The sequence below is a fragment of the Ambystoma mexicanum genome, chromosome 4p (assembly GCF_040938575.1).
Source record: "Ambystoma mexicanum isolate Mex_15411 chromosome 4p, UKY_AmexF1_1, whole genome shotgun sequence".
Lineage (NCBI taxonomy): Eukaryota > Metazoa > Chordata > Amphibia > Caudata > Ambystomatidae > Ambystoma > Ambystoma mexicanum.
The window spans coordinates 1,047,814,039-1,047,839,757 of record NC_090927.1 but is presented as its reverse complement, the minus strand read 5'-3'; the positions used below and the strand labels follow the sequence as shown (position 1 = coordinate 1,047,839,757).

The 25,719-nt window shown below is 46.7% G+C and overlaps 2 protein-coding genes across 5 annotated transcripts in view; one reads left to right on the top strand and one right to left on the bottom strand.

The window, feature by feature from the left end:
* Positions 1-9,557, top strand: part of ASF1A (anti-silencing function 1A histone chaperone) — a 92,278-nt gene extending 82,721 nt beyond the window's left edge. For both annotated transcript variants that reach the window (XM_069606616.1, XM_069606617.1), the window contains one exon: positions 9,151-9,557. In XM_069606616.1, the coding sequence (XP_069462717.1) occupies positions 9,151-9,366 (216 nt within the window). In that variant the 3' untranslated portion in view covers positions 9,367-9,557. The remainder of the gene's footprint in view (positions 1-9,150) is intronic.
* Positions 1-25,719, bottom strand: part of MCM9 (minichromosome maintenance 9 homologous recombination repair factor) — a 907,286-nt gene that overhangs the window by 258,169 nt on the left and 623,398 nt on the right. The window contains exon 8 of one of the 3 annotated variants that reach the window (XM_069606614.1): positions 6,960-7,101. The exons of the other annotated variants lie outside the window; for them this stretch is intronic. Coding sequence (XP_069462715.1) covers positions 7,034-7,101 — 68 coding nt within the window. The 3' untranslated portion in view covers positions 6,960-7,033. Of the gene's footprint in view, positions 1-6,959; positions 7,102-25,719 lie in introns of those variants that run through there. 3 annotated transcript variants of the gene reach the window in all.

Here is a 25,719-nt window from a genome sequence, read left to right as displayed (position 1 = left end):
GACAGATCACGGGTTAGGAAGGCAACAGAAAAGGAGGCTCAACACCTGAACTTTTGTAATCTTCATACTTACGGCGTTCCGCTCGGAAAAGTCAAGTGGATTTTGCCAGCGCCATTCTGACAAACAGTGAAGTAACTGGACAAAAACGCGCCCCTGCACCAGAAGCAGGATGGAGAGTTCATCCTTTCAAACCATAAGGTGAGCTTCAACCGGGGATTTCGGAGGGAGTTAGAGAAGAACGAAGGGGGGAAGGGGGGGCAAGCACACTATTCTGCAGACTGTTAATCCCCTTTCTCATCTGCAGAAGGATATTCCTACGGGCCAGACAAGCAAGATTTGAGGGTCCTGCTCAGTCGGTGCTCCGAGTTCTGCGCATCACGCTCGAAGAGGCCACAGCAACCCAGACTAGACCAGCGCCTCCGTGGGAGTCAGGTGAGAGTTACACTTACAAGGCTTACATGATTACAAGATCGGAGGGAACCGTGGCATTCGGTCAACTCAGAAAACTATTGCCCGACAATTTTGGTGGCCGTGATGGGCAAACCAAGTAAAACAATATGTAGAGTGCTGCCCTGTGTGTGCTCAAATCAAGATTCCGCGTAGAAAACCTCTGGGCTTATTACATCCTACTGAAAGACCACCATACCCATGGCATACCATTGCCACAGATTTCATCGTAGATCTCCCGCCCTCTGAAGGTAACACCTGTATCATGGTAGTGGTGGACTGCTTTACCAAGATGGCAGATTTTATACCTTTTGAGAGGATACCTACGGCATCTCAAATGGCAAGGTCCTTTTTACATAACATCTTCTGTTTACATGGTCCTCCAGAAAAGATAATATCTGATCGAGGTTCCCATTTTGTTTCATCTGTTTGGGGTCAGCTTTGCCAACATCTAGGTATTCATCGGGCCCTCAGTTCTGGTTATCATCCACAAACCAATGGACAGACTGAAAGGACTAATCAGACTTTGGAACAGTATCTATGCTGTTTTACCAACGCCTCCCAGTCAGACTGGATGTCGCACCTTGTTCTAGCCGAAGTGGCTTACAACAATTCTGTTAATTCCGCGACTGGACTCAGTCCCTTTTTCTGTTCCTTTGGTCTTCACCCTAAATTCCTGCCTCTTCCTCCTGTCCAGTCTAGCTTGGTTCCCTCTGCTGACCAATTGGTTGCTGAGATTCAGAGCCTCCACCAACAGGCTGCTGATACCCTGGCTCAGGCTCAAGAGAATATGAAGAGCACTACCGATAAACATCGGAGTCTTGAGCCCTCATTTCAGGTGGGAGACCTGGTGTGGTTATCCCCTAAGAATTTGCCAGTCCAGAATCTCCCTTTGAAGTTGGCCCCTAGATTCCTTGGCCCATTTCGCATAACGAAACAAGTTTCCCCGGTTGCCTTTCGATTAGCCCTACCTGCATCTTGGAGAATTAATCCGGTATTCCATGTTGCCCTGCTAAAAGTCTATCATCCCGACTCCTATGGTCGCGCCCATTCTAGACCGGCAGCCATAGACATAAGGGGAACACCTGAATTTGAGGTCCAGGAGATTTGTGACTCTCGTTATTTTAGGGGGAGATTGCAATTTTTGGTGGATTGGAAGGGTTATCCTGCTTGTGATCGCACTTGGGAACCCGAGGGCAATGTTCATGCACCCAGTTTAGTGAGGGAATTTTACAGTTGTCACCCCTGGAAACCGGGTGCTCCTGGCCTTTCTAAGAGGGGGCATGGTGTTAGAGCACCTACCTGGAGGGCTGTGGGACGAGTTCGGCTCGCCGGGAGAATGCTCTCCCGACGCCCGAACTCACTGCTGCCTTCTGGTCGCGGGCATGCGCAGGCGCTGCGGACCACTGTTGAGGCCGGAGCAGGCTTGAGTTCCAAGCCTCGTCTCCGCTCCGGTGGGGGCGTGGCACATGTGCAGGCTGCCCGCGTTCCAAGCTTCTGCTTCATGCTGAGTGCTTTAAGTAGCGTACGAGTGCAGGAATGAATCGCGTCGTAACGCGGTTCATTCCTGACTCGCCGCTGCTCTTCGCCAGCTTACCTGCTCCTGTTGGTTCCTTTTTGGACCCTGCTCCAGTTCCTGTTGCCCTTTTCTGGGTCCTGTTTTTCCCTCCCCGGGTCTGGGTTCCCTCCTCTCCTTGGTTCCTGGTTTCCCTCCTCCTTGGACTTCCCTCCTGGGGTTTCCCTCCTGGGGTTCGCCTTGCTGGCTCTCCCTCTTTTGGCTTCCCCTTAGGCTACCTCACTTCCCAGACTAGTAGGGTACCCGCCCTGGCCTGTTCCTTCTGTTGTTCCCCTGGTTCAACTGAACTCCAGTTCCTTGTCTGCCACACTTCACCGGTGTTACCTGCCTTGCTGAAGATCTGCCACAGACTGTTCTCCAGTCCTTGTTGGAAGTCTGCTTAAGACTGTTTTCGGACTGGTTCTCTTGCCTTGTTGGACACCAGATACAGATTGACTTACCTGCCAATAACGTTTGGATTGTGTCTTCTGCTACCGGATCCTTGTGTGCCTTCCGCATCTCTCAGCCAGGATTCTGAGGACACCTCTTCTACCAACAACCTTGAACTTCTGGACTACCTACCCTGTCAGTGCTACACTGATTTGGCATCACACAGATCCACAGGGAAGAGTTCTGTGGCGTCGGGGGTTGGGCCCCATCCTGCTCTGTATCCTCAGGGCTGGTTTGAGGCCGGTTCCTTGCATTACTTTCTCATCATTCAGCTTTCAACCAGCCTGGCTTCTCCAGTACAAACTACTTCCAGAAATACAGGTACGACAAGGTCACGCGACGCTCACCTTAACACTTACACCTCTTCTAAGGTATACAGCATGGCCTGTTGGCTGATATAAAATGAATGACACAAACACGGAGGGGCATCAGTTGCTTAATAAAAAATATGGTTTGGCATAAAATCATAAATGTCCCAATCAACAGTGCAAGAACCCTACCAGCAACTCGCAGTTCCTTGGCTGCATGACCAAGATGGGAAAGCAATCTATATCCTTGTGGACTCAAGTTAGCTTTGCAAGTCTCAGCGCACCAGCTCTCAAGAGAACCAGTGAGCTGAGAAGCTTCAGGTTCAAGTTAAATTGCATGCAAGGATGACCCCATCTACTACTTGGGACTATCTTACACCAAGCAATGAGTGAGTCATGAACCTCTACTGCGGAGGCAATTCCCCGCAGATGGGCTGGGCGCATTCATTAAAGATGTCTTTAGCTTTCCTTTCCTAGACAAACCAGCTCACCATTTGCCTGCCCTTATGGGCCACAACTTTTCGCCCAACATGCATGACCAAAGAAGGTAGATGGAAGGGTGACAATTTTTTAATCTCTTGCTCCAAAGTGAATGTAAGTCGGGTAAATGTGACCCACAAACTTGCATCCACTAATGACAGAACCCATGGTGCAAGATGCTGCCATTGTGAGACCATAACAAGACCGTGCGCATATAAAGTTTTCCTGGAAGCAGCCCCATTCCTGAAGGAATTAGACATGGAACCTATGAATGTATAGTCTAATACTTCTAAAGTGATCACCCAGAACCTTTGCAACTGACATTTCGTCAAAGGAGTACTATGTGTGCATTAAGAGGTGTAGGATCTTCCCCTGGTACTTGACCTCTAAACAAAATTAGCATCTTGGTAGGAGGCAACAGATAATCAGTTTACGAGAGACGCAGCTTCAGTCACTGACGGCCTAAGCCACCTCCCACTGCTTCACTGGTAGTAGCACTGCCAAGGCAGTATTAAGCATGCTTGTTTTTTTGTCCCTTAATTTTGGTGGGGGTGCAAGCCATTGTAACCACTGTAAATTCTTCACAGCTTGAATACACCATAGTTGGCCACCTCAAAAAAAAGATCCAATACCATGTTTTGGTTTGTTGGTCTTTCACTTATCTAGGCAGGCTTTATCAGCTCATGTTCCAGGTAGATCTCTGCTAATTGTATACCAAACTCACATTTCACACACAAAATCAACAATTCAGAAGGCGCCAAAGAATGCCAGGCATAACCAGCTGCAAACGAACAGGCATTTTTGACAAAGGGATTGTTCTCTAGAAACTCCACAACTTTCAAAACAACGACTACATCTATCGATTCATGAAAGCATGGGTCATGGCCAACTGCTCTAAGCAATCCAGGGGCACATTCAGAGTTCACCTTGTTGCCATTGATTAGCAAAATAGCCTATTCCTAGATCAAAGGGGGGGGGCTAGTCTTCTCAATACCAGTGAAACTCCAAAAGGAAACTGGCAGGAAAGATTTCTAGTGGAGCCGGCACATGGTAGAGGAGTCAGTTGGGGAACTTATATTGAATCCTGCTCTCAGTTACAAGTGCCCTTACAAGGAGCCAGCAAAGAAGAGAGGATGTTTGGGCAGAGTTCTAATGGACCCTTTTCAGGGGCCTAGAGCACAGGGCTTAGGCAGAGACCCTGTGGGCACTGATGCTCTCTGTTTGATTCCACTGACTGGTCTACATAATCATTTTTGCTTTACATCATAGTGCCTTGTCTCACATCAGCTGGAAGGCAGCATAAAAATTAAATCAGTCCCGAGAACATTTCATGATCGGAAAGTGAGGTGTACACTTGGCATGCCAGATTCCACTTGCAAGAAACGAAATGGCCACCTATCAATAGACAAAGAACGGCCGTGGCCCATTATCTCCCGAAGAAATGCAGCCAGATTTGTAACCTAAAAGGAGTCAAATAGTCCTGCTTGACCACAGCTTGGCCAAAAAAACAGACCTATAAAGCTTATACATTTTGACACTACCAGTTGCTAAGATCAACCTGAGTAAAAAGGGATATTTTGCCTTCAGTAACTCCATATAGGTACACCAAGTAGCTACCTTAGCAACCTTCTTTTCTGCCAGTACACAATCAGACCATATAGCTTATAGCAAGTTTGTCCTTGCAATAAAAAAGAAGCAACATTTGGCATTCTTCAATGTGCTGCAAAATGTCTGAAATTTCGCGAAAGTGGCACAAAATGTAGTACTTTATACATCCGCCACTTCTACTATCTGATCCAAAAATCAATGTTGTGTTCTCCGGTGCCTCCAAGCTCTGCACATTACTTATACGAACGAAATTCATTTATGATACATAGTTTTCAATCCTTTGGCACAAACGACATTAGAAACTGAATTCTCCAAGTTTAGTATGTGCTGCAATATTGAATTTTTCTTGGCACAACATATCACCACCAATGCCACTGTATCTTAAGTGATCTGTACAATCAGTCTGTGACATTATCTTATTCGGTCGTGTTCACATTTACCTCCTTCTTGCTCCAAACTCATCTTTGCTATCCCTATGCGGATAGCTACAAAATACTTAATGCTCAACCCAAACACATAGATCCAGAACGTGCCCTCATTCATTTCTCTGGAAACAATTTAATCTCGAATGTCCTTCCTACTAGATTTCAAATGTCCCTCCCCATCGGCCTCCAAACTTAAGGTTAATTTCATTAGTGAAAAAGGACTCTCAACCTTTGTCACTTCAACTCGCCAAACATAAGGGTCTGCAACCTTTGGGTTCCCGGATGAATTAGACTACAACTCCCATCAGCCCTACACAGCGTTATCAATGGTCAGAGATCATAAGCATAGTAGTCCTAAACATCAGGCGAGCCACAGGTTCCAGACCACGGCACCAACACATAGTTACCATCTGCAAATCTCCCCAACTACAGATTTGACTGTGTCAAGACCTTTGCCACCAAGTCCAACTCTTCCACAAAGTCATTAACCCCACTATATCCTCAACCACTACTTACAGCTCATCTCTCCAAATCCTCTTTCTAATCTAGTATTCAAATGTTAAGGAACGCTATTCAGACCGCCTCAATTGACATCCCTAGAAGACCTCTTCAACCACAAACTCACCACTGCTACACCTCCTCAGCCGGACTCCTTTCCCACTTTGCCTCCACACACCTCCAATCCTAATTTCTCCTGTCACCCATCCTCTGAAATAATGCTATCACCTCTTCATCCAAAGAGCTCTCCCCACTGAAACACCTTCAAAACCCTGCACTTGAACCATCTTTATTTTGAAAACTTGTCAACCCCCACAATCGATATCGCTTGCAGAGAATATAACATGAGCACTCCCCGGACTCTGATTGATGTAAAATGTTTGAGGGAATTGTGATTGTCTCATTATTACTCCCTCACAAATATTGATTTTCTTCTGCCATCCAATAGGTTTTGATGTAATCTCTGCACAGGATTTCTTTTCAAATACATACATATAGATTAGGATTTGTCCACTGAGTTCAATTGTACAGTCCAGTATATTTAAAGAGCAAATTGGTGTGACTAATTATGATTAAACTGCTCAAAATGCTAGTTTGTATGCGTGCTGCATGTGATTTTTCCTAGTTTCCTGGTTAATGAAGCCTACACATCACAATGTCTAACCCTGTAAGTGGTATAAGGAGTGACTTGTAATGGAAATGCAACAACAAATCAATTTCCAGTTAACTTTTTGGACTAGGAATGAGTGAATTACAATTTAAAATGGAGCACACTCTTTTCCTGTGGCCATCTTTAATGAATATTTGGAGACCCATCAGTTATCATGTTTCTGCCATGCCATGTGTGATAGTCACCCAAATCTGTTTTATTTTTTATTTTATTTTTAGAATCCTGGGACGTTTAGTCTTCTTAAATTTAAAATGGACAAGAAAAAGCTACTAGTACCAGAATTCCAAGGGATAAAATGCAGTACTAGATGATCTCACTCATGGTATGGGGAAACGTGAGAGCTCGGTTGTGTAGGTATTGACAGTAGAGGTGCTTGCCATTCAGGTTCTGAGTGAAATCACAAGCAACCGCAGGAAAACTCAAGTTGTTTTCTTTGTCACTGTGGGAAATAACCTTCAGGAGACAGGCAGGTGCTGAAAATTATATTTATTCCAACTGGATAAAGGGTCCTTAATAAAACAAAATATAATGTCCTCTGGTTCACTTCACCAGTGTTTGATCCCTTCAGAATACGGTGAGGCAGTCCTCAAACTTATTCTATACCGTGGTGTCTGGATAGGCCCACCACTCTGGTCTTCGTACCTCCTCTTCTTCTCTTCCCTGCAAAATGAGAGAACCTCGTCAGTTTCTTCTGGCGGGCTTTTATGGACTACCTTAGACTCAAGCCCCCACCAATCGCCATCAGCCCTGACCAGCCGACACCCTATTGGCTGCTGTGTTGACCCGCCTCCCATAAAGGCTGCCGTGCCTGCATGATCCCATCCAATCCGCAGGGAACTGCTGAGGCGATCACGTGACCAAAAACGTGGTCGCGTTGGGTATGGGTGGGCCCTGGCTCCGGGCGTCTTCCAGCCGCGATCCGCTGCACGCTGAAGGGCTGTTCGCCCCCCCTCCTTGTCATGGAGGGTCTTCGCTCCCCTCCCGTCCCTGGGTCTGGGACCTCCAACAGGCGAGTGCGGCAGTGACGCGCTGCATCCCCGAGCAACGGCCCGCCCTCCGACAGGTAAGTGTAGCGGTGACACTCCGCGTCCGGTTTGGGCTTCCCCGCTGCCGGCGCAGGCGACCGCCGCGAGAGGAGCGGCTGGTCCGCTGCCTTGGCTCTTGATGCCCCCAATCCCAGGTGCGCCCATCACCCCCTCGGGTGCCGATGCGCATCCCCACAGTCACTCAGTACACAGAAGTGGAAAATAGCCCCTTTTCTGCATTTTATTTTGGGTACTGTGGTGCGATGGCTGCTACAGCCCACAGTAGCAGCCTTTTCAATGAGGTGTGCTATTGCTGGACTAGTGACAGTGTCCACTGAATGAGACAAGCTGCCTTAAGGTCAGGAGGAGATATTAGTGGCATGAGCAACCAGTTGCTTGGATCATGGCCTTTACAGCTTAGTATAAACCCACATTCTGAGCAAGCTGGTGATTACTTGCACCTGCTTCCCGACTGTCCCTGCACCCTTTACCCCATCCTTTGCCCACTCCCCTTTGCCAGCTTATCAAAGACCCACATGATTACAAAAGAAAAAAAAGTTATTTGCCTGCCCTTAGAGGCAGACTCTGCTCCAGCATCATTTCTCTCTCTGGCTCCAGAGACCGCCATAGAAACAAAAGAAGGGCTTCACAGTTGTAGGCTTTTTTAGGGTATAAAATGGTCCATTGCTTACCCCCAAAGTTATTTGCACCTACCACCTCAGCCGTTATCCCTCCAGTAATGACCCTCCCTTTGCTCGAAGCCATGACCTCAGGCTGGCGGCGCGGTTACCGGCTAGTACAGCTACCACCTCTGTGTTTATCACCATATTAGAGGGTCGGTGCACTAAAGGGGCTGAATTTGAGGAGATATTCTACTTCCAGCAGTTGTGGGATGCTGCTATTGTAACACCACAGCAGTTAATAATTGTGGTTGTGCAGTGCTTTGAAGTCACAGCGGTGATCATCAGCATTACACTGTATATTGGGTGTGTCCGCCCTACGTCCTTTTCACACCCAGAGCTGCATATATGGACCTGCAATGAAGTGGGTAGGGAGCGGAGGCTAGAGTGAATCATATACATTGTTTCATAAATACCTTGCTTCTGGCTGCGCACCCTCATCCTCCATTGTGTCCTTTTTCTCACCACCCAAAAAACAAAATAAATAAACCATCTCATGTCCCATTCTCCGTCCTCCTGGCATTGCTTTGACACAGCATGAGCCGCAGATATGTCACGGCGACAGGCCTGCTGTTTCCATTTGTCAAGCAGCACAACTGTATTTGGCAGGTTGCCTGGGTGTGTGAGAAACCTGCAGTCAAGTGTCACAAGCCATGCAGCAGCGTATACAGTCTCCTTTGCTTTCCTCGAACCAGAGGAAACCCGAGTGAGGAAGTGGAAATGCTGTACTCCCAGGCCGCAACTTCAGCTTAGTTGAATGGGACTGTTGTTGAATGGCATGACATCACATCACAGTAGGGGAATACTCAGTTGAGAATGGCCACACTGGGAGCCTTGGACACCAATTCCTTTATTATCTTCAACACTATCCCCACTAGAGTATCCAATAGCCCCACATAACTTCAAGCATTTCTATTGATCTCTTCATTCTACTTCACAGACTGACAAGTAATCTAATGCCTTGCAAAAGTAAAATGTGTTTTCCTTTCTCCCACTCTCTCCAGCTTCAAAGAAATATTCTGGCATCAAATCCAAGGGTTACCAGGTTCCACATTAACTGGGAGGACAACAGCGATAAACTGGAAGACACTGACAGCAGCAATCCCAATCTACAATCACTGCTCTCTACGGACGTCCTACCATCTGCATCAAAGGGCTGGCCGCCTACGTCAGAAAATTCCCTCAACGTCATGTTGGAATCGCACATGGACTGCTTGTGACGATCTGAAATTTCTCTTTTACAGCCGTTGGCATGTAAACATATACAAATACCCACAAGAAAAAAATGCAAAACAAACTCTTGTCCTTAAACTATTTTAAGTACATAGTCTATGTACAATGCAGTGATTTGTTAAAAAAAGCCCTGTATTTCAGACAATTGTGAAATATATATATAATTATTTTTGAATAAGCCTTATTTTCCTACCAGAAGCTTTATTTATACATGCACTAAACAAATTATTGTTTTTAATGGATGTCCTCCTGCAATAGAGTCCTCACCTTCTAAAACATCACTAGGAAAATCTTACAATAAACTCTAGAAGGTGCAAGAGCGGATTACCGCGATGACAAAGGTGCTTCAAAATAAGTTGGGATAGCTGGTGTCCCCTTACCCCAATCCTTTTTTTCTGTGTGCCACTGATGCTATTCCAAAAACGTGGAACTAACTTTTTGCTGGTCTTTCACCAGGTTATACCGTCCCAAGGGTGTTACAGAATGTATTGCAAGGGTGCTAATAGCACTAAACATACGCAGAATCTTGTTGGTCCTCCAATCCCAGGATATTTATCGATCAGACTTACTGAAATACAAAACCACAAAGCCAGTTCTTGAGGCTACCAAACAATAAAAAGGAGAAAAGGAGAAGACACAGATCACTTTTTTGCTTTTGACCCAAGAGTGATGACTAAGCAGCTGTTCTCCAGTTCACAGATGCAAAACCATAGGAAAATTAGAGTTCAAGCAATGCTCCCAGTAAGATGAAAAACAGATACCTGATCTAGACAAACTACAAAAGTGGGTACCATTTCAACTTTGCGTTGGAAGTGTTCTGGCAGAATACTCTGGCACTTGGCTCACTTTCTATAGATATGTTTGTTTGCAGCCTCCTGTCCAATCCAGAATTCAGTTGAGTTTGGTTTTTGGGCCAGTCTTTCTTCCAGCATGACCCATGGTGTTGCAGCAAGTGATTCTAGTAGGCCCCTACCAAAGGCAACGGTGATCCTTCACAGGCGGCCAGAGTGGTATCTTGAGACTCATCAAGCAGAACCTGGTCCTTCTAAGTTTGCCATGGTCACTATGACATAGGAGGTTTGAAAATATATTTGATTAAGGCAGAGTCCTAATCACCTGACTTTCTTCTAGGGATGCCATGAGCGCTGATGCACTTGATGGTGGAGACTAGGGCGTATCAAGGATGTGAGATTTCAAACTTCATCCTTATAAGGAGGTCTGGCTTTGAAGTTCGAGACTCAGAGGGAGATTTCAGTTATTTTAAGAACATAGATGTCAATTTTGATCATTCATAAATTGATGGTAGAGGCATTCCTCAGAAGGGTAATATGATATGATATTTTATTTATATCATGCTTGTACACAAGTGTTCACAGGGTCCCTGAACAATAGCACAAAGATGAGAACAAGTGATGAGCAATTTTATGAGGGTGTGAACAAAGTGGGACAAACCAGTGAAAAAACTAAAAACAGGTGACTTACAAAGTTAACATTAACACAGAAGCCTAGGCCTTGCTTGCTTAGGACCTATGCCTAGCCTGCCCTTGGCCAATGCTACGAAATTAGAGGCAAAGGAAATATACATCCTCTTTAATCTTTAGGACTTTAACATCTCTGAGCAGAGTTGTAGTACACGCTTGGGCATAGAAGCTTTCAATTGCACTGACCCCAACCCCTGTACTTCTGGTTTGAGTGAGATTTCATCTTGGTTTAGTGGGAGGAGCTTTTCTTGGCTCCGTAGTTTTTGTCTGGTAGGAAGATGTCAACACTAGGCCACCTGGAGTTCAGGGCTAATAACTCTACATACAACCCTTGCAAGATACACTTTCATACATCGTGATTAGGCTACGGATGCAGGCAACAGTTTGTCAGAAAAAATGGATGAGCCTTTTCTGGAGGGTGCTGCTAAATATATTTTGTCTGCCAGAGCGCAGATATGTACATTGATAGAGCACTGGCTGGTGTCTACATCATGTCTTTTGTTTCTTCTAGAGACATCTAATAAATATTCTCTCTGATGGGAAGCACCAAGAATCACGACAAAAAAACTACAAATAAAATCTGGGTCCACCGCCCAGTCATTGCACCTGTCCAAAATGATGTACCAGCTTCACCTGTCCAAAATGATTTAGCTGTGGCAGCCTTGTTAATTAGTGAGATAGTCTCATTTGGGGCAAACATTCCAGAAACATACAATATGATATATGATATGGCATTTGTAACGTGCCTATATACATGTGTTTCAAGGCAAGGAAGGGGGAACAGAGGGAGGACAGAGACAACGATCTTAGTAGGCCAAGTGACATTGAGATTGTGCAAGTGCAGGGGAGGGGAGGGGGAAAAGTGCCAGGGGAAAGGGGAGGGGCAGTGCTGTACATGGGATCAAAACAATAACAAGAAGTGTGGCCAGCAGGTGGCAGGTGCAATGGTAAGTGCAGACAGGAGGTGTCCAAAAGTGCAGGTAGGGGGGACTGTAGAGTTACAGATATAGACCCAAATGCAAGGATTGCCAGGAGGCAGTGCAAGTGTGCAACTGGGCTGGCAGGGACCTGGGCCCAAAATCAGAGGGTTGCCAGGTGACCAGTGCAATATCAGACAGGAAATCAGCAGGGGAGAGGAAGAGAGAAGGCAGAAGCAAAGAGGAAGGTCTTGAGGTGCTTCCGGAATCGGAGACGGTTCTCCTCAAGTTTCAAAGAGGCAGGGAGGCTGTTCCAGAGGGAGGCCACAGCAAAAGAAAGAAATCTACCACTTACTTGTTGCTTGGAGAAGCGACTGACCCTGAGGGAGTTGGAGGAGCGAAGAGCTCGAGTAGGAAGGTATTCACGAAGAGAGAGTTGGAGGTGTTGAGGACCCAGGCCCAAGAAGGCCTTGTGTACAATGCAGAGGATCTTGAACTTAATCCTTGCAGCCACTGGGAGCCAATGCAGAGATATCAGTGCTGGAGAGATATGATCCCTGGGCTTGAGGCCAAGGACAAGTCTTGCAGCCTGTTCTGGTTGAGTTGCAGAGGCCGGTGAGTAGAAGCAGGCAGATTTAGAAAGAGGCTGTTGCATTAGTCCAGCTTAGGGAGAACCAGAGCTCTAGAGACAGTGAGCTTCTGGGGGAAGGAGAGGAAAGGAGGAATACCTCTGAGACAACAACCTCAACATTAGCTGAGTTGTTTTCACTTCAGCAGCAGCAGATATATTTCCCCATAAGCTTTGTTACCAGATAGAAGCTATTTCAGAGTGGTGTTTGAATCCACTCATGAATAAAAGTCTAGGAAGAAACATTCAAAAGTTGATTGTTGCATCCTGAAGTGACTAGGTGGCTGTCGAACATCTGAGAGCAGCCCTGCAATTGGTAGCCAAGCTAACTACTCAGTCCCTCCCGTCTACATTTCTTTAGTAAGTAGGGGGAATGTCTCAAACTTTTCAAGCCTGGGAATGAGGTCAAAGTATAAAGGAAAAGCGTGACTCAAAGAGGAATTATGAGGAAGCTCTTCTGGTCCCTGCACTCTTCCTAGAGCTGTTCAGATGGCAAAGCTCTGCCCGACAGCTGCAGATATCCGACTTCTGCTAACCAGCGTGAACAGAGGAACTGGTGGCCCCCTAACCCTGCAGGTTACTGCCAAGTTTCAAGCCCTTAAGGATCACCTGCTGCTAAGGAACACATGCCCAACAAAAGAGGTCAGGACATTGAGAGCACCAGAAACCAACAGAGCCCAGGCTCTGCGTTTGCAATACAAAGTAGAGACGAATCTAAACCCACAACAAAGTAGAGACAAATCTAAACCCAGAACAAAGGAAGTGCCAAGTAATGTCAGCACACAGAGGAATATACCACTTACCTGAACTGCCTCTGCTGGACTCTGTCTGCATCTCCTGTTACAGAAGCTCCATCTTCTGTGTAGTGCACAGCTGCACCATACTCCAAGCTCCAGCAGTAACTCTCAAATACACATTGGGATTACCAGGAGCTCTACAGCATTCTTTCTTGCTTGATGATAATCTTTACCATCGAACGTGCCACTGGGTAACTAACACAGGAACCACTACCAGTCTTTTTGAAGACCTGAGCATTAACTGCAACAGGTCAGCAATTGAGAGAAATATCGGACTGCAGTCATCCCATACTTACATTGTTTTCAGAAAGGCATCCAAGGGATGCTGAAGCGAATTCCAATGTGTAGTCTTGGGCCCTGAATTTACTATTGGAGACCACACAGTATGAGAACGAGACCACCCTTCTCTGTCAATCAGAAGCGTTTCTGTCTCCACCACTATTTTTTATAAGATAATGAATTCCTTATATATGTCAATACCAGTCCTAAAATGCCTCTATAAAACATTGGGGCAAGCGTAAGACCGCTCTTTAGAGAGTTTCTGAACCCAAATTACTGACCTGCAACCCTTTCCAACACCTTACTAACTTAACAGATATGAAGTATATGTTCATTATACCTCTGTGTGGACATTCCTGTATTCAAAGATATGCTATGTTACTCCATATTCTTGTCCTCCCCACACACTCACTACCTAAGGGCTTGCTTTGCGTATTCAACTGCAGATAGTACTACTCTTCGAAAGATCACCACATCTTCTGAACACGGAGCAGGAAGATTGCTCCGAACTCGCCTTCCAAACTCGAGGAAGTAAACTTCATCTTGCCTGTCCACGTCTTCCAAACATTGATGTTTACGGTTCATAGTGGTAGGAGAACAATTCTAGTTTACCACAATGGCTGTTGGATTTGCATCACAACAATGAATCTTTACAAAGGTCTGGTCAGCGGTGGTTGCTCGGCTCAGGAGAGACAGCATGCAAGTGTTCCCATGCCACAAAGACATACTTGCTTGCAGACTCCTTAAGGATTCCTCTGAATTTCAATGAATCTGGTCAATCCCACCTCAAACAAGATTCATTTATTGATACAGTTCTCGATACTCAGCCAGGAAAGCTTTCCTTCCCTGGAGAGGGTGAATATTGGTTAGCTGGTGTCCCTTTTGGTCCTAAACTCTCTCCTTCATGCCTCAAAGTATCTTCAGCGTCTATACCTTGTTTATCTATGTGTTGTGTGATTAATCCCAGGATGAGGGAAAGCACAGGAAGCAAGAGAAACAGACAAGATCCGAGAAGCCAGAGCAATAGGTTCTGGGACCCATACGAGAACCGGGGAGGCCCGGGAATCTAGAAAAACAGAGTTGAGGACCCATATGAAAGCCAGAGAGGCTTGGGAAGCCCAGGAAGAAGGGGTTGGAACCCACCATTCATAAAGGAGGATGCCACTGACCTTCTCCATCATCACAGTGTCTGGCAGGTTAGTGAAGCAGACCTGTTAAACTAAGAAGGCCAAGGGAAGAGCCATACCCCTTGGCATTGTGAAAGCCTAATAGGCCCAAGGGAACAGCCATATGGCCTGGCATTGTGAAAACCTGAGAAAGGTTAGGGGAAGAGGCATAGACCCTGACATTAGGATTTGTACAAGGCACACTGATAGAAACGCAAAAGAAGGGAGGCATTCTCTTGCTGACCAGGATTCAAGTTGAAACTTTAGCTTTGTTTGGAAATTGAACCTTCATGTGCTACACTTGAGAAGAATTATAAGCTGGGGAAAGGAGTCTCTCCCTCAAGAAATAGTCCTGAGAAACTGATGGCATGGTATTCCGCTACGGGGAAAACGGAGATCAATCTTCTGTGTTAAGAATACTCAGTAGACCCTTTTGTCACTTAGTTGGAGGTGTAAGGGATGGTAATAGGTTTGACACAGGACGATGGACTTGATTTTGGACTTCCTGACACATTCTTAGTTTAAGTTGAGGCAGGCAAACGGAGCAAAATATGTTTTTTCTTCTTTGCTTTCGTCGAAACTAGAAGTCTATAGCCAAAACTATATCTCTTTTGTGTCAGTCTCCTATCTCCACACCCTTACAGGTGTCAGAAGCAAAACTGCACTCACCATAGGGACCTCAGTCTTAATTTTGAGATCTCGAAGACTAGATTCAGATGCCAGCATGTATTTACCAAAACCTGTTGAGAGGACACTGCATACCATTTACTGTGTTTAGAGCTCTTTCGTCAGGTATAGTCCCAATGTTCTCTAGTGACTGATGCTTCACTTTAGAGTGGGAAGCACATCTGGACTATATTTATGGCCCCTGGGACAAGAAGAAGGGATTACACATTGTTATCCTGGAACTAAAGGCAGGGGTATGCAACCTGCAACTCTCCAAATGTTTTGAACTCCCAGCAGCCCTCACCATTGACTATGCTGGCAGGAGCTGTAGTCTAAAACACCTGGAGAGACATCTGGAGAGACAAAAGTTGCAGACACCCAAACTAAGCAGTTATGCTTGTATTTACAGCTTTTCCTTCTTGAGTGAAATGTTCCCCACCCGTGAGTCCCCCAGCACTTTCTGCAGGACTTTTGCTTTTTTGTCCGATTCTCCTGAGTGAGTGGAAACCGTTTTCCACACTCATTCATCCTTTTACTCTGATCTTGGGAACGCCTTTTTTTTACCTGTTTTTGGAATATTGTTTTGGAGTCATGCTTTCCTCAATCTTTTCTGGCATCTACATTTTACTGACGTAGCACACAGCACTTTCTGTGCTGCGTTACTAGAAGCTCGTAGAGCTTCCACTGAAAGGTTTCTTTATTTTCTCTTGGTTAACACCCTATTACCAGGGCAGGGGGATGCGTTTCATCCTACCTGTACTTTCTTTTGTGAGACCATCACACCCCACCATATGTGGAGTGTTGAGGGGAACATATCTCCCTTTTCTCACTTCTCCAATAACGTTTTGTCTACTTTGTCAAGTCCCTCCTTTTAGGCTGGTGTACCTTTCACACAACTTTTTGTGAACGTTTATCGCAGGCTGTCATCACGGCTGTGGTAGGGACACTATGTACAGAACAAGAAGGCTTACCTTTTCTCAGGGCTTCTTCTACGTACCTTGGTCGGGGAGGTTTCTCTAATCCATTTGTTTTTTCTGTGCTTCCATTGGAAAGACTGCGAATGGTCTTTGAGTGACTGGCAGGACAGGAAGTGGGGAGGGTCACCCCCAGCCCTTTGTCCTGCACAGTGCCTGAGAGAAACCAGTTTTGACTGGTGGGCTGGCTGTCCCTATTGGATAGCCATCCCAAACTTTTGAATGTTGCATGGGATATGACTGGTGGGTTCAGCCAGTGTTCCTGCATACATTCTGAGGTCCTAGAGCAGAAACTCAGTCGACTACTGGAACAGAAGAATCCGTAGAAGAATCCGTAGAAGAAACCGAAGGAAGAAGATGCCAGTCACTTTCACCGACCGCCAGAGCCCGCTCAGCCCGACCTCCACTTCTGAGCAACAGGGAATATCCAAACAAAATGACTTCCTCCCTTGGACTGGTGAACCTAACCGGTGCCAAGAGAAACAGCATTTTGCACCCCCCTGGAAGAACTTCCGGCGCTCCTCTAAAAGCATATATATACATCTTTCTTGGATCCAGCTCCCCAAAGTCCCTCACACAAGACGACAATACAGAAAAGGAGAAGAGTCTACCACCGCAACATTCGTTCTTCAACCAAGCCTAGAAAAAGCATCAACAAGCCAGAACTAAGAAGATCCATTGCTGGACGTCCTCTGCATGAGAGCTGTCACCAGATCCACCATTTCGGTCACCAAGACAGAGAAACCGGGTCAGCTGTCCCCTCTCCGCTGGAAATGTCCTGCAGCAATGACCTTCATTTTAAGGTACTTTCCTGCTCCATATACCAGTTACCTGGAGCTTTGTTTGCAGATCCTGTATTCCTGGGGGCTGCGGATATCTGTATCTTGCACCCCTCCAGGGCACCCACAGAGCTACATTGGGGTGGCCAACCCATTGTACTCTCTTCTGCCTTAGGACACTGGTCCTTGAGGCAAATACACAAGGAAACCCCTAGACTTCTTAGATCTGCACTCTTCCACTTTTGAACCTTGAACACTGTATCCTGCTTGACCCCTAACCTCTGGTGGCCTAGTGCCCCTCTGAATATTGTGAGACTCTTTTAAGCTGTGGTTGGAAGATAGGTTGGAACAAAGTTATATAATGTTATCATAAGTTGGAAAAGTTTGCATATATGTTTCAGGTCGTTTTACTACGAGATTGGTTACTGTATAAATTATTCTAAAAGTTACTACCCCTATGGTCTATTACTTAAGAAACTTGCAATTGTGCTCTACATGTGTTTTCTGTGATGATGTTGTCAAGTAAAGTACTTCACCTGTATTAATGCACCTGGTATTCTTAATCCATTGGCCCTCTTCCTTTACCAATGAAGATTACCTAGGCTTACATCGCCGGAGTCTTGATTGTATTAAAGACACGGTGGCAAGCATTATGCTTTAACTCTTTAATGCAACTCTCCACAGCAGCTTCTTTAAATCTCAACTTTTCTGGGGGGTTTTGTGTGTAAAACGGTAAACTACCAATTTAAGGTTCAGACTCTTATTATAGGCAACGGGCTGCCGCGACTTGTTGGAGAGGCGGTGCACATATGAATTAGGCTCGGCGGCCACTGGGGAGTGCACTGGGACCACGCACTATCGCGCTTGCTTCTGGTCACCAGGGCTCTCTCCGGGGTTCCGCCATAGTGCCGGCAAACCCCTCATCCAGTTCCTCTTTCCTGGATAGGGCTAATATGTATTGCTGTAAAGTTAGCCAAATTAACTAACATGACAACACTTAGAAACCAAATAATACAAAGTATTCTACATGTAGCTTTTTTAAGGCTGATTCTGTGACTAAGAAGATGGTCAGGAGTACAAGAATCACTTGTGTGAGGCCGAGTGAGCAGTCTAGTTTTCCGAGCCCAGTGATTGGATCGAGGGAATACACCAATCCGACATGCAAGTTCTAAAATCATTCAGGTTCAAGCTCAGGCTCAAGCAAACGTGCGTGCCGAGGAGATGCGAGAGAGAGAGTGCCGTCCCCGAAGTGGAATATCGGGAGCCATACATGGACGCGAAGCACAGAGTAAACAGAACGTGCAACTGGAGAGAAGTCTCCGTCTGCAGGGACGCTGCAGACACAGCTGGGTGCCTGCATGCTACCAGAGCTTCCAGGAAGAACACAGCTGCTTGGGATGCGTCAGTACCGCCAAGAAGGAAGCAAACAGGTACACTGGTTGCCAGAGAGCTGTGAGAGGTCTGGGGAAGCATCAGGGTGAGCTCTGGAACTGGAGAGAGAGGGTCTGGGAACCTAAATCAAAGGAGAGACAGTTGTATACTTGGCAGGAGAGTGAACCAAGCAGATACAACACAAACGTGCAAGTCTGGGACCCGCACGCAAGAGAAAGAGGGTCTGGGACCCTGATGAAAGAGGGTCTGGGACCCTTAAGCAAATGAGAGAAACTTGTATACTTGGCAGGAGAGTGAACTAAGTAAATACAACACAGCCTTGTGAGTCTGGGACTCACCCCCATATCTGAAAGTTCAAAGCAAAAAAGGGTCTGGGACCATGAAAAAAAAGAAAAGAAACTCTACAAGAGTAAACACTTACTTGGGAGGGAAGCAAACCAAGCTGTGTAAAGTACTGCGAGCCTGGGTCCCGCACCCACATGAGAGATTAAGGATAAAAGGGTCAAGAACCCTAGGACTGATCAGAAAAAGGAATCCTACGCTTGGTGCCGGAGAGCGCCAAGTTGATAGGTTGCAAGAATTGTAACAGTTTCTCTTGAGTTGTACAATAACTTAAAATTAAGAGAAGTCAAGGGGAAAGGAGCCCAATGTCAGAATCCGCCTTGGTTTTGCCCACGAAGTGTAGCCGACAAATTCTACCTAACAATATAACTCTGTGTATGGATAGAATAGCCGATACCAAGGGATCTATTATTTGGAAGAATGGAGCCAACGTGATCTGCACATCATCTAAGAGAACCGGAAAGGAAAAGAGCAGTTTTAGCTAGACACTGAAAACAGATGTTGCTAACAGTGAAACTAAAACAAAGCAGGATCAACCAACCTGTGTGACATACAGGTAAGTCCTGGCACAACAGGAAGAGCGAGGAGAAGTCAAGACAATCGAATAGAACTCAAAATGGAACTGGGAGATCTAAGGCAAGGATACAATAATCTAAATGTTACAGGTTGTAGCAGATATACAAGATAAGAATTGGGTTAGGTTTAGTTGGAAAGTCTTACCATGTCTTGAGGAGGGAGGATCTTGATGCACTACCGAATAGTCCACTTATGGCAAAACCCCAGAAGCACTATGGGACCAGAGCTATTCCCGATGGCACGAGTACGTCTAAGGGCAGGAAGTCCTTTTCTTACCCGACGGCACGAGGACGCTCCTAGTGTACCCCAACAGTACGCGGAAGTCTCTAGCTCGTACGGGGCACACACAAGTAGAAAGCTTCCGGGTTTGCCCAAGTGGATGCTGATGGTAGTGCTACCGGTAGATAACGTTGAGCCAGCCAAGAGTAAGTTCGTTCCGTGAAACGTGATGAGATGAAAACAGGAGCGTGTGGTCCAGGGAAATCGGCAGGGAGTCTGTTTTACGATGAGGCAAGCAGGTAAACAGTATTCCTTAGTGCGGTGATAAACGGGAAGAAAAGACAAATCCAGGAAAGCAGTCAGAGTCGGCAACCAGGAAGTCAGCAAATCCAAAACGAGGTAACAGGCAGGGAGCAAGCAAAAGGAGTCCAAAAAACCAGACAATAGTTCAGGAACACAGGTTAGGTCAGATAACAAGAACAAGGAAAGAAGGTACTTCAACAAATTCAGAAGCACTGAATGAACGTTTGTGAGGAGTTTAAAAAGGAAAGCATAGATCACATGATTTGGACGTAACGTGTGTGTGCGTGCAGAAGCTATCATGCCTGCCCTAGTTTCCATGGCAACCGCCACCTTCGGTTATAGCAGGTCTGATCCTTAGCTGCTACGTGTTTCCTTGAATGAAAGGTATGAACCAGCAATGGTTTTCTAATGTATTTTGGCTGGGCAAGAACGCAGATGTTAGGATGGGACTCTGAAGGGGTGGAACGGCGATATGAAACAGGAGGATTTAACGAACCTGGCGTGCAGTCCGCATTCCTGACAGTACCCTTCCTCAAAGAATGCCTTCCCCGCCGGGAAGACCAAAAATCATGGAGGAGACCAGGAGCGTGAATATTGGCGAGAGGCTCCCATGACCGATCTTCCGAGCCATAAACATTCCAATCAATGAGAAACAAACGGACACCTCGTCTGACCTTGGTGTTGAGGATTTGGTTGACCTCATACTCATCTGAACCGACCACTGGAATGGGACGGTCTGAAACCATCAACCTGGTAGCCTCCTGCAATGGTTTATGAAGGGAGACATGGAAAACCGGGTGTATCTTCCATGTGTGAGGAAGATCCAAACGTACCGCCACTGGGTTAATCACATTGGACACCACAAAAGGACCAGCGAAACGTGCCAATAAGGAAGTACGGCCAGGGAGACGCAGGTGCCTGTTCGTCAGCCACACTTTCATGCCTTTGGTGTAAATAGGAGGTGCTCCCCTACAGGTGTCTGTGTGATACTTAGTGCGACTTTGAGCCGCTAGCAAGTGTTGTCTGATTGTTGCATGCAATTTGGCCAGAGACTGAACACAAGCCTGTGCTGCAGGATTACTTGAGGAAGGTGCAAGCGTCAACGGAAGGGTCCTAGGATGGTGACCATACAGGGCAAAAAAAGGTGAAGTCCCAGTGGCCGTGTGCAGGGAATTGTTATAAGCGAACTCCGCCATTTGTACTGTAACGCTCACCTGGTATCCACGGGACGTCACTCAGCCTGTTCTGACCGCTTATGACCTCGAACCCTTCCCTGGAGGCTATTCGACTGGGGACTGGGCCTGAAACACAGGATTGGTAGAGTTGAACTCCCTATTGTCTCTGTGTGCTTGAACCCCTGGTTCCCCGGGGTCCAACCCTTACCTTTGATCCACAGCTCACCTTGTTTTCTTGGAGAGTGTGCTCTCCGTCCTGCTTTCAGCGCAGGGGCGCTTTGATTGATGCGGGCTCGTTGCTGCCTAGTTACTTCACTGGCAAGAGTCCGACAGGTAAGTATAATGAGTCTTTTGAACAGTCTCTAACTTCGTTCCTGATGATGGCCGGCGTCCGGGGATGGCGGTGTGCTGCTGATATGAGTAGCGCTGAAGGTGAGTGAGAGCGTGATGCACCCCTTTCGTATTTGTATTGAACTGAGTTCTTCTGTGTCTTTTAGGTGCTACTACGTTTTCAGCGTGGATGCCGGTTATGAAGAACAAATGCGGCAAGTAAGCGCGGTATGCGGCGCCTCTAGATGTTTCCACGCTAAACTGGAGTGTCTTTTCCCTCTTGCAGATGGATGAGAGGTTCCGGAGACAGAGTTCCCCCAGAGCGGCTGGGATTCAGTTAAGCGTTTGAAGCTCGTACAGTATTTAAAAATAAGCAAAGATTTGCAGAATGCTTACTAATGCCTTTTTTCTGTTCTTTTCCCTTTTCCTTAGGAAGCGGCGTGCCGGGATGGGAATGACACCACCGAAGATGCCCGCAGAACAGAAGGAGCGATGAATGATGGGCAGAAGCGCTGCAAGGTAAGGCTGTTCCTAACGGTGTTCTTGTTCTTGCAGGAGCTGAGCGCAGAAGAAAGATGCAGGCCTACTGGAGACCGATCCGAACACGGTGAGCATCACGCTGCAGGTGCAGAAAACGCAAAGCATGTTTCTCAGCCTGGGCATGGCATAGTCTCTGGGTATCCGAGGTGTCTCTGGGCTAAACCACACCCAAAAGACTAGACTGCATATGCAGTTCTGGGAACCAAAATATGTGGGGGCATCCATCTTGTCCCCTTCAATGCACTACAAGTCCAATCCCCAATGTTATCCTATGGGAGTGAGTGCGTCTGGTGCCACAAGCGCCAAGTCTGACTCTAAGCGGGTCTTTGAAGGGTTGGAGAGGCCCTTGAGGGCCATGTAGGTGATCGTGGCCTGGCTCCAGCCTGACATCTTGGAGGGCTGGGGACATGAGGGGCAGGAATCATGACAGCACTCCCCTCCCCCTGCTCACCCCCCCAAGGCCCCTCTCAAGGTGGCTCTTCTGTCTGGTCCTGGTTTGGTTGGATGGTTTTGATGAAATCGTCTAAGCAAGCAAGGTGCATGGATGTACTCACAAGGCTCCCATGTCCTGTCTTGTGGACCATACCCCTTCCAGTCTACTAAGTAGTATAATTTGGATCTGACGTACTTTGAATCTAGGTTGTCCTTGACTTCGAATTCTGGCTCCCCGGCAACTACTACTGGCTGCGGTGGCGTTGCTACAAGGGTCCCAGTTTGAACAGGTTTAAGGAGAGACATGTGGAACACAGGATGAATCTGCATGTTTGACGGCAAAGGTAGTCTGACCACCACAGGATTTACACGGAGGTGACGGTGAATGGACCCATGTATCTTGGACGGAAAGTTCGGGTTCCTTTAATGGACACGTGTTTAGACGCCAGCCAGTCTTTGTCTCCCACTTGGTAGTTGGGGGCCTTTGCTCGGTGTTGATCAGCAAACTTCCTTTTGGCGATTCTTAGCTTGGTGTTCAGCTGCCCTTTTAAAGGTTTGAGAAATGGTTGTGTGCACGGTTTTGACTGCTGGCATTTCCAGGGTTGTAGGAACGTCCAACTCAGAAGTACGTGGGTGCCTGCCATACATGGTATAAAAGGGTGCCTGCCCAGTGCTGGTGTGTAGGGAATTATTTTAAGCATATTCAGCTATCCATAATAGGTCGAAACAGCTTCCTTCAGCTTGATGTAACATGCAACGCAGATACTGCTCGAGCGTCTGATTTGTCCTCTCAGTTTGACCATCCATTTGGGGATGGTGACTGGTGGATAGCCGGATGTCGATCTGGGCCATACAGCAGCATTTTCTCCAGAAGTTAGATAAGAACCGAGTACCTCGGTCTGAGACCAAAACTGAACGAAACCCATGGAGCCGTACGATGCCTTCAAGAAATACCTTTGCCAGAGTGGAAGCATTTGGGAGCCCCTTAAGAGGAATGAAATGTGCCATTATTGAAAATAGGTCCACGACCACAAGAATAGTGTTAAAACCTTGACTGGGTGGTAAGTCAGTAATAAAATCGAGGGACAACGTGTGCCAGGGTGCTGGTGGGATTTCCAATGGTTGTGATAGCCCAGCCGGTTTCTGCTTGGATGACTTGTTTTGAGCACACACTCCACAAGATAGGATGAATTGGATAATGTCTTTACGCCACGTGGGCCACCAATAAGTTCATTTTACCTTGTCTAGGGTTTTAGCGATTCTGGGGTGGCCCACGATCAAGGAATCATGATAACCGGATATGACTTGTTCTCGTAGTTCTTGGTTTGCTAAGAATAAACGATTCCTGAAGTAGGGTAACTGATCTTTTATCATGTAATGTTCTCCTTGTGCACTCCACGCTTGTAATTGCTCCGGACTCATCAGGTTTTGGATGACTTCATGTAATTCTTTCTGAGTTATGGTTGCTGTCATTCCTAGAATCTTGTCACTCGGGATGATTGCTATTGGGTCAGAGGTCTGATACCCTTGCTCTTCCACCCCCATACGGGAAAGGGCATCGGCCTTCCCGTTTTTCACCCCTGGTCGAAATGTAATCACATAGTCATATTCAGCAAAAAAAACAGCCCAACGTAGTTGTCGTGAGGATTGGGCCTTTGCCGTTTTTAGGTACTGGAGGTTCCGGTGGTCAGTTATTACGGTGATTGTGTGTCTGGCGCCCAAGAGATAGTGCCGCCATGCCTTAAAGGCTGACTTAATGGCCAGGAGTTCTTTGTCTGTGATAGCGTTATTGAGTTCAGGGGGTGTGAATTTACGCGACCAGAAGGCAACAGGGTGTAACTGGCCCATTTCGGGATCCTTTTGTGAGAGGACGGCTCCCATAGCCATGCTTGAGGCATCCGTTTCCACCAGGTATGGGAGATCAGGGCGAGGGTAGCGTAAGATTGGGGCAGATGTGAATCTTGCTTTGAGTTCCTGGAAAGCCTCCTCGGCTTCTGTTGTCCACTGGAACTTTTTGTTGCTTTTCTGTAGTAATGACGTGATGGGATGCACGATTTGCGAAAATCCTGGGATGAACCGGAGGTAGAAGTTTGCAAAACCCAGCATACTTTGAACCCCCTTGAATGAATTTGGGGATGGCCAGTTCAGGATAGCATCTACCTTGGGTACATCCATTCGGATTACATTCGGGCTGAGAATAAAGCCCAGGAATTCCACCTCTGAGACGTGGAATGAGCACTTTTCGAGCTTGGCGTAGAGCTGGTGTTGACAGAGTTTCTCCAATACGGATTGGACGTGTTTAACGTGGTCCTGCTTTGATGCAGAATATACTAGGATATCGTCGATGTACACTAGAGCACAGACATCAATCAATTCCCATGGGATATCGTTCATTAGGTATTGAAATGCAGCAGGCGCGTTGCAAAGGCCAAAGGGCATTAATTGGTATTCGTACAAGCCGTATTTGGTGCGAAAAGCGGTTTTCCATTTGTCCCCCTGTTTTACGCGAACAAGGTGATATGCCCCCCTCAGGTCTAGTTTTGTGCAGATTTGGGCATCTTTGACTTGATCAAGCAATTCAGGGATCAGTGGCAGGGGGTAGCGGTTTTTTACTGTAATCTGGTTCAGTGTGCGATAGTCAATGCATGTTCTCAAGTCCCCCTCCTTTTTCGGTATGAAGAATAGAGGACTGGCTGCTGGAGACTTCGAGGGACGGATGAACCCGTTGGCCAGGTATTGGTCAAGATAGGCCTTCAGGTGCTGGTTTTCTGGTTCCGTGAGTGCGTAAATTCGCCCACAAGGGATTTGTGCGCCGGGTATCAGGTCGATTTGGCAATCGTATGGTCTATGCGGTGGCAGGGTATTAGCCTGTTCCTTCTGAAAGACATCTTGAAAGTCCTGGTATTCACTTGGTAGGGTGCTGATTGCCACAGTCGCAAGCGTGGAGGTTCTGGTGTCTATTGGTTGTTTCTCTTGGCGATAACATGTGTGGGCGCAAGTCTCGGGAAAGGCCAATTCTTTTGCTCGCCAATCGATTCGAGGATTGTGAGCTACCAACCATGGCATTCCCAAAATCAACCAGAACTGTGGTGCCTTAATGAGATCGAAAACGATAGATTCTTGGTGTCCATCCTGGCACAGAAGGGTTAAAGCTGCAGTGCATTGGGATATTGGACCAGAAGCTATTTCCGTGCCGTCGACAGTGGTAACAGTGTCGGTGGTTGATTTAGGGCGTAACGGAAGCCCCATCTTTGCCGCAAGATCCTGGTCGATGTAATTCCCAACGGCTCCACTGTCTATGTACGCTCTTACTGCATGCATCCGAGAAAGTTGTTGGTGATTGA